The 9,746-nt window shown below is 33.2% G+C and overlaps 1 protein-coding gene across 1 annotated transcript; it reads left to right on the top strand.

Annotated features, from left to right (window-relative positions):
• Nucleotides 1-7,648: 7,648 nt before the first annotated feature.
• LOC149224483 (non-specific lipid-transfer protein-like) lies at nt 7,649-8,388 on the top strand. The gene is made up of 2 exons (XM_089383566.1): nt 7,649-8,009; nt 8,126-8,388. The coding sequence occupies exons 1-2, from the start codon at nt 7,709-7,711 to the stop codon at nt 8,140-8,142; spliced, it is 318 nt and encodes a 105-aa protein (XP_089239692.1). The 5' UTR covers nt 7,649-7,708; the 3' UTR covers nt 8,143-8,388.
• The last annotated feature ends 1,358 nt before the right edge of the window (nt 8,389-9,746 follow it).

The following is a 9,746-nucleotide window of genomic DNA, read 5'->3' as shown; positions in this document are numbered from 1 at the left end:
CCTTCTCTCCCTTTCTCCCCTTCTCTCCCTCATTCTCTCTCCATCCCTCCCTTGTCACTCCCCCTCTCATTCCACCTTTATCTCTTTGTCTTTCTTCTTCCCTACCTTTCTCTCCCTCTCTCTTTTTCTCATTCTCTCTCTCTTCCTTCCTCTCTCTCCCTTTCTCTACCTCCTCCCTCTATCTCTATGTCCCCATCACACACACTCTTACTCTCTCTCTTTCTCTGTCTTCCCTCCAACTCTTTTACTATCTCCCTCCCTCTCTCCTTCTCTCTCTCCCCTCAATCTATGTGTCTCCCTCTCTCCCTTCCCCTTCTCTCCCTACTTCTCTCCTCCTTTTCTCTCTCTTCCTTCCTCTCCTCTCTCCCTCACTATCTCTCCATATCTCCCTTGCCACTCCCTCTCTCACTCGACCTATACCTCTCTATGTCTTTGTTCTTTCCTCCATATCTCTATGCGTCCAACTCCATCTCTCTCTCCCTCACCCTCTCTCCCCTTCTCTCTATCTTCTTTCCTCTCTCCCACCTCCCTCTCTCTATCTCCCCTGATCACTCTCTCTTTCTCTCTCTCTCTCTGCCCTCGATCTCTGTCACTATTTGTCCCCCCACTCTCTCTGCCCTCCCCTCCCACTCCCCACTCTCTCTCTTAAATTTGATCTCATTGAATTATATTTACAAAAGTATCTAAATTGAAAAAACGCAATTAGTTGTAAAATATTAAACCTATATTTTGTATCAATCATGTCAAGGAAAATACAATAATGAAAAACTTAAAAGAATTATGCACTATCTTTTCTCTATCATTAAGAGCCACTTTGCTTGCTCTTATGCCTTGGATTCTTAGTTAAAATGGATATGTTCTAGCTCTTAATAATATCATTTATTTTTAGATAAATGAATTTCGGAATAATCACATCATTAAGATTTCGTTGACGTTTCAAACCAACCTTGTTTTGAGGATGAACCACATTAGTTGGTTTGAAACGTCCACTAAATCCTAATGGTGTGATTATTCCCAAAAAATTTATCTACATTATGGATTACAAAAGTCTTAGATCTAACATTATTTATAATACATAAACTTTTCATATCTATATACAAAAGGAGTCCCTTTTTTAATTTTATTAAAACCTTGATTTAATTTCTATGGGAATATTTTTAGTAGTTGTGAGGATAGAGGGTTTATATATATCTCAAAAGTAATTATAAACTCATTTCTTTTTTTATTTAATTAAAAATAATGTTATTAAAATAAAATATTTTGATTGTGAAATAAGATAGGGTTTTTGGGCATGTGGTATTGATAATCTATGTCATTGGCCCAAGGTATTGTAACAAAGCAGTTAATAATATCCATATTAAAGTTGGGGTGAATATCCTTGGTTAAGATTATTATCATATTATTAATTTTGGTTGTGAAATAATTTATGGTTTTTTTGGGCATATGGTATTGATAAGTCATGGTATTGGCCTATGATATTGTAACAAAACATATTTACAAGTTAATAATATCAAAGGTAAACTAGGGGTGAATATCCATTGTAAGTATTAAGATTTTATGTGAGTATTAATTAAATTTAAATATGGTTATGGGATCGTTATTTTAATTTATAAGGTGAAATGGATCTTAATTTATAGTCACTACTTATGTGTGTGTGTGTGTGTGTGTGTGTGTGTCTTAATTTATAGTCACTACTTGTGTGTGTGTGTGTGTGTGTGTGTATATAATGACTTTATTTTATCTAAAAAATATTAAAATTCATTTTGTTATGAAGTCGTTTACCGAGGCGGAGGAATTTCCCGGACAACCAAAAGTGGTTTGAATCCGGGCAAAAAAATTTCAAAAAATCTTGTAGAGGCAGTGTTTGAATCGTGTTTTTGATGGTGAAAATGGATTTAGCACCATCAAAACGTTTCGGACACCTAAAATTTTGAAGTTTAACAACTATAACTTGGATTTACAAAAATCCTTGCCGATTTTATCTAAATATGACAGAAATTTCCATAACTTTCTAGACAATTCCCCCAGCTAATTAGACTAAATAACAACTTCTTGATTTTGTTTATTTCCAGTTCAATCTATAAATAACAAAAAATTAATAGGAAATAAACCTTATGAAGTCTGTTTTTTTTTTTTAATCTAGGACAATCGGTAACTGGTGAGAGTTATCCTGAATAGACCCACGATCAAATCTAACTGGCTGCCACTATAAACCTAGGCTATGTGCAACTGCCTGCAAGCCACACACAAGTTATCCTAAATAGACCCAGGATCAAATCTAACTGGCTGCCACTATAAACCTAGGCTTTGTTTATTTCCAGTTCAATCTATAAATAACAACAAATTAATAGGAAATAAACCTTATGAAGTCTCTATTTTTTTTTAATCTAGGACAATGGGTAACTGGTGAGAGTTATCCTGAATAGACCCAGGATCAAATCTAACTAGTTGCCACTAGAAACCTAGGCTACGTGCAACTGCCTACAAGCCACACATGAGTTATCCTGAATAGACCCAGGATCAAATCTAACTGGTTGCCACTATAAACCTAGGCTATGTGCAACTGCAAGCCACACAATAGCATGAAACTTATGCCTCAACAACCACACACGAGGTATCCTGAATAGACCCAGGATCAAATCTAACTGGCTGCCACTATAAACCTAGGCTATGTGCAACTGCCTACAAGCCACACAATAGCAGGAAACTTATGCCTCAACAAGAGGCGAGACGTCCGCTCTGGGGTCGCCTACTCTTCTAGCCAGGACACAATAGGTCATATATATACTCAATGAGATTTGAACCCTCATCTCGGGAGTTACACCCGGGAAAGTTACTGTTGAACCTCATATCACTGTATAACCTTATGAAGTCTGTTTCCGCCTTCCATCCAAAGAAGAGTGGGTCATTCATGTTAAATCTTTATCTACATGCCACCCTGGAATTAGTTTTGGGTTCATAAAATGGTTGAAGAGCGGCATATAGTTATCCTCTAGATAGGTGGAGTATTCAACCAATGTCATACTAAAGATGGAGTACCGGATTTTCTATTTTTAAATTTTTATTTATTATTTTTAATTATTTTTATTATCAATCAACCCAATATTTAAATGTTTATTTTCATTTTAATTCCATATTACTTTTAATTTTTTAATTGAATCCACATTAATATTGACAAATTTTTTTACATTACACCTACACATATATGCAAATAAATCCTTTTATATATATATAATTTTAAATATTAACTTTTCCTATTAATTTAGTTTAACTTAAACAATTTCTAATTTTAATATTAATTTTGTTTATTAATTTTTCTTTAATTTAAACTTGCTCTAAATAATAATAATAATCTATCTAATTATGATTATTATAATATTTTTTGATTTCATTTAAGTTTTTCCTATTTAACTTAACCATTCTTAACTACTTAAATTAAATTTATTTAATTAAGTTTTGACTCTTAACAAATTATTGAATTATTATTAATTTACCAATTGACTTGAATTCATTGTTTTTTGTTTCAACTCATATTATTCTGCGAGAGGCGCTCTACAGCCCAATATAGGTAGATGTGTAGGTGTAATATATGTATATAAACAATTTTAAATGTCGACTCAATAAAAAAATAATTAAAAGTTAAAAGTGATATGGGAGATGAGTGTTAACATTTGAAAGTTGGCTCGAGTTATAAAAGTTAAAGTAATAAACAAAAGGTTAAAAGATACATAAAAAGTTAAACCCCAATATGGAGGATGGGTGTAAACATTTAAATGTTGGATCAATTAATAATAAAAATTTAAAGTAATAAAAAAAAAATTCAATTTGCTATATTTTTATTTTGTTATTAACTCATGAATAGGCTTTGTTACAATACCATGGGCCAATACCATGGCTTATGATTACCACATGCATATTCACCCCCACTTTTCCATTGATATTATGAAATTGTGAATAAGATTTGTTACAATACCACTAAAAATATTCTCATAGAATTTTTTTATTAACCCGAAAGAATATACCCAAACAAACAGTGAAATCAACCCCCAAACTAGGCCTAGCCCCAAAGGACCCTGTGACCTCCCCATTGGCAAGGTACTTAACAACACAAAACTGAACTATCCCTTGGGGCTTTATTCCCATAGAAATTAAATCAAGGTTTTAATAAAATTAAAAATAAGAATAATTTTATATATAAACATGTGAAATTTATATAATATAAATAATAATTGTTAAGAACTTATATAATATAAATAATATTATTAAAACCCAACACAGATCCATCTTAACTAAGCATCCAAGTAATTAGAGTAAGCAAAATGACTAACAATAATAGAGGAAAGATAGTGCATGATTCTTTTTTCATTATTGTATTTTCTTTTACAGGATTGATCCAAAATATAGCTTTAATATTTTACAACCAATTGAGTTTTTCTAATTTAGATATTTCTTAAACACAATACAAGGGGAACAAATTTAAGAGAGAGAGAAAAAGGGGCGCGGGGGGGGGGGAGTGGGAGGAAATAACAAAGACATAGAGAGATAGAGGTGGAGAGAGAGAGGGAGTGACAAGGGAGACATGGAGAGAAAGTGAGGGAGAGAGGAGAGTAGGGAAGAGAGAGAAGAGGAGATGAGAGAGATAGGGAGAGAAGGGGAAGAGAGATAGGGGGAGACACATAGATGGAGGGGAAAGAGAAAAGGAGAGAGTGCGAGAGATAGTGACAGAGTTGGTAGGAAGAGAGGGAGAGAGTGATGGGGAAGGGGGGGAGACAGAGCAAGGTGGGAGAGAAAGGGAGAGAGAGAGGAGAGAAAGAGAGGAAGAAAGATTGAGTTGGAGTGGGAGAGAGAGGGAGGAAAGAAGAAAAACATAGAGGGACAAAGGTGGAGAGAGAGAGAGGGAGTGACAAGGGAGACAAGGACAGAGAGTGAGGGAGAGAGGAGAGCAAGAGGGAAGAGAGAGGGGGGGAGAGAAAGAGATAGATATATATGGAGAGAGATTGTGTATGTTTGGGGGTGAGATAAAGAGAGGAAATAAGAAAGAGACACATATATACAAAAGGTTTTTATCTCGAGAGATTTGATCCCTCCCGACGCTTGATAGATTCGTGGTTAAGATGGATCTAGGCTGGTTTATAATCAACCATCTCTTCATCTTCGTCCTCCCTAACAACTATATTTTAATTCCTCCTATATTTAATTCGAGTCGGAGCTCTTCTCATCATAAGAAAATGTAATGTCCTAGAAGATGGGTGAAATGTTCTCCCAAAATGTTAGACATACCAATAATAACTCATAACATTCCAAAAAATTTCATGGTTATAAAAATACACATTCTAAAACCAAAGTTATTAAGAAAATTAAAAATTATTGCAACATTCTCATAAATTAAAAATTAATAAATAAAGAAATAAACATATTTAAATGTAAATCATTTAATTTTTATTTTACTAATATAATTAGGACATGAAATAAAAAAATAATTTTTTTAAATTTAATCAAATTTTATGTAGCTTTAATCATAACATAATTTATGTGTAAATCATTTTTCTATAATACTAATTCTCGTGAAAATTCAATCACATTAAAAATAAATAAATAAACAAAATTATGCTCGCAAAAATTCAATCAAATTAAAAATAAATAAATAAATAAAATTATCCTCCAAGAAGAGATCATCGAAAATTTCGTTTAAAAATCTAACGAAAGCTATATATTTCGAAAATAGCGAGAGTTTCGTTAATAACAAAACTTTTGCTTGAAAGTTATCGGCATCTTTGAAAAATCTCTGAAAAATTAGGGAATTGTTGACCACTTCAATGCTTTGTGATGGAACGTGATTGTCTCCTTAGATACTCCTGTTGCAATCTCTTCCTCATTTTTATTTTTTTTATTTTTTTTTCCGAAGGTGGCAAAACCTATCAAACTCAGGTGTCAAACCAACAGTGAGGACAGCGATCTCTGGCTGCTATCCGCGAATGTCGGTTTGACTCATCACCGTTATCAAGGAAAACCACGCCACCTGTAATAACCCGCTGGTGGTCCGTAAGGGAGCAGGCTTTCACTCCTGCCAGATGCCTCTGGGTCTTGGGCCGTTAACCTGTTTCCTTAAGTCCAAGGAAGACGAACTCTTAGCCAAGCAGAAGCAGTTTTACGGCATACAATCTCTTCCTCATACTTAGCTAGGTACTCCTTTTAGATTCTAATACACCGAAATTTTCGAAGTGTTTATTCTCTAGAAAGCTCCTATCGTAAGTTCTATGGGAGGGCCAATCTAATTTATCTTTAAAAGGATAAATAATGATGGGTCAGTGAGTGTTAAGTGGAAAATTATTTTATTTATTTTTAATAAAATATAAAAAATAAATATTAAACGATATCTTTACAAAAAAAATCATAAAATCGATATTTTTTTTCCTCACTAATATTAATAACAAATTTCTTTTTCAAAAGAGTGAGGCTCCTTTTTCAAAAGATGGGTATAAAGCTAATTCTTGTGACTCCTTTTTCATAAAATGATAAAAAGTCAATTTGAAAAAAAAAAAACTTTGATTTAAAAAATAATAACTATAAAAAATATATAGTTTTTTATTTTTTTAAAGAATGAATATAAATTATTTAAATTATTTTATAAATATAATATAGATTTTTATTTTGGACTTGGAGTATGTTCTAAAAAAATTGTTTGGCTAAGAGTTTATTTTTCTAGTGTATAAGGAAATGGAGTTGTCTATAATGAGACTTTTTGGAGATTCGGATGATGAAATCCGGCCGAAAAAATTGAAGTTAATTCTTGATTTGTTGTAGTTAAAATGGTTTTTTAACTGCATATTTGGATTCAGCACCCTGGAAAACCCCTGGGACGCTTTGATTGTGCAGAAAATAGCTATCAAACTTGCGATTCCAATAAGTTGCTACCAGATTTTGACTGGAAAAACCCACCAGAAAGGCTTCCAAAAAGTCGCATTATAAACAACTGCTAAGGGAATTAACCAAGACTTAGAATCTCGAAGGAGTGAAAGCCTACTTCCTTACGGATTACTAGTCAATTATTCCAGGTGGGATCATTTTCCTTGAATAAGGGTGATGAATCAACATGCATGCCCCCTTAGAGACCACCTGGATCCTTGAATCACTGTGATGAGTCAACGTGTGTTAGCTGTAGCCAGAGATAGTTGTCTTCACTACTGATTTGACCACTAACTATGAGATAGTTATCCTCACTACTGATTTGACAAGTAAATTATAATAAATTTTCCAGTAATAAAAAAATATAAATTTCTATCTATATATATTCGTTTAGATAATTTCAACCATTGAAAAAGAAAATCATTGAAAATTACAACACATAGCATGTCAACAATTCTAATTTTATAGTTGGTATCCCAATCGGATTCAACAAAAGTTGTTTGGCCGTGTGGGTCTCGTTCCTCTGCCGTATGTTGGGGGTTATGTCCAAGTCAAGTCAGCCACAGCCACAACATGAGAAAAATAGTGTGATTTGATTCCCACTGAAATCTCATGGTCGATAAAATCAAAGTAAGCGTCGTCCACAAGTTATGTTTTTTTCCAAAGTGGAGTACTATGTGAATCATTAATGATCATAGTTTATTCTCTCCAAAATTCTATATAATATTCCATTCCTCCACACAAATGAAATCATACAGACACAACTTTTCTGCAATCAGAATTTTGTAGAGAGGATTTCAGAATGGCGAATTTCAGAAGATTTCGATTTGTATTTGTATGCATCTGCCTCATCTTGGCTGCTGCAATTTATGTGGAAGCAGACAAATGTGGGGATGAGGTCCAAGGTTTAGTGAACAATTGCAGTTCGATACTGGTAGGAAAATCTCCTTCTGCTGCGTGTTGTGGTCTCATAAGAAGTGCAGACATGGGGTGCGTGTGTCCCAAGGTTACTCCTGAAATTGCAAAGCTCATCAACGTATCCAAGGTGGTTAGCCTCGTTGAAAGCTGTGGCAGAAGCGTTCCTCATCACACTCAATGCGGGAGTATATATTTCAGACTGCAACTCATTAATTTATAATAATCATGGTATTGCTTTGGTTATTTTCAACCCTTAAATGCTGTAATTATTCATATGTTCTTGATTTCAATTCTTATGCAGGCATTACAACACCCTAGTGTATAAGTTCCAGCCCCTGGAGATGAAAAGTTGCCCTCCTTTGCAATGGCGTCCATCTATCACATATTCTACAGATTTAGCTTAAGGATAAATACTATTTATGCAAGTGTTACAGTAGATATTTCTTTAAATCATATGTCTGAATCCATGAGAGTTCATGGAAGATTCCATGTTTCTGCCCAGGACTTTTCTTGGTAATGGCGACTTGTAAGCCAATAAATAAAGATGGACCTGAAATTCAACAATTCCACTTGAAATTGCGTCTTTCACATTTCTTTTCCTTCTTGAATATCGCAAATATAAAGAAAAGAATATGATCTTTGATTGAGTATTTGAATTGTTTGGAATCTGAACTCTCTATGCTCAGGTTCGAACTTTCAACAGAGTTTTCATGGATATCGACTGTTTATTTTTAGATATTTCAGATATTTCGATGTATATTCTTTCATTGTAATCTTCGTGAAGAGTTAAATTTTTTAATGGAAAAGATATATTTGTGTTTATTTTTGAAGAAGTTTGCAGATAAATTATATAAGTATTTTTTGATTAGTTATTCGAGAATCCACAGTATTAACCATTTTATGTCAACGTTTTAAAACTTTATGAATGATGATGAGAGTTAATTTTTCGAATTTGTCAATAAGATTTATTATCAAAATCAAAATAAAAAACTAATCTACCAATAAGATTAAATAATTTCTTATCAATACGATTAAATAATAAAGAAATGCATAAAATTCCAAAACTAATAATTAAATAATAATATTATTTTATTTTTATACTAATAAATTTATGCTTATATTATATATACCAATTAAAACTAACAACATAAATATATAAAATTCCAAAACAAACCGTTAAATAATATTATTATTTTATTTTTATACTAATATATTTATATTATATATCAATTAAAACTAACCACATAAATATGAAAAATCTGATTAAATATTATTAAATAAATACATAGAACTCCAAGGTTTCAGACTTCGTCTATGCAACCCTTGCCTCCAACCTTCGTCTATGCAATCCTGGCCTTCAACCCTTCATCAGTATCACAACTTCTCTTTGTTATGTGAGGCAGTCATGTTTGGTCTTCCAAAGTCCAATTTCTTTCACCATCCCCTCTCACTTGGCTATATTTCTTCTTCACTCGGGACAATGGTTCATAGAGGCTCCAACCATGGAAAATGTAAAGATTGCACTCAATCACCAACCGTAGTAGCTAGAATGGGGATTGAATCCTCTGCCTAGGCCTGTTTTCGGTAAATTTCAGCTGCAACTTAATAGGAAATAAGCCTCCTAAGTCTCTAAGGAGGAGGAACACTTGGAATAAGGTTTCATTCTAGATGAGGAGGTTGATGTAGAACTTAGAAGATTGTACACCAAATATTGGAAATACAAAGAGTCACATTACTGAAGATTAGACTATGAACTTATATGGGAAATTAAGACTTTAATGAAAGGGTTGTGATGGAAAGGCATGAGGTACACTAGGAAATTTTCACTTTAGTGAGACAAAATACAACTCTAGATAAAGGAAGTTGACCACAAGGTTATTTTTCTAGCTAAAAAAAGTGGTAAATTTGGAGTTTGCAACACC

Source organism: Pinus tabuliformis, chromosome Q (assembly GCF_031772625.1).
Source record: "Pinus tabuliformis cultivar Carrire ecotype Pingquan chromosome Q, CPIR1, whole genome shotgun sequence".
Lineage (NCBI taxonomy): Eukaryota > Viridiplantae > Streptophyta > Pinopsida > Pinales > Pinaceae > Pinus > Pinus tabuliformis.
The sequence above is the reverse complement of the archived record's forward strand: the minus strand, read 5'-3'. Positions and strand labels throughout refer to the sequence as shown.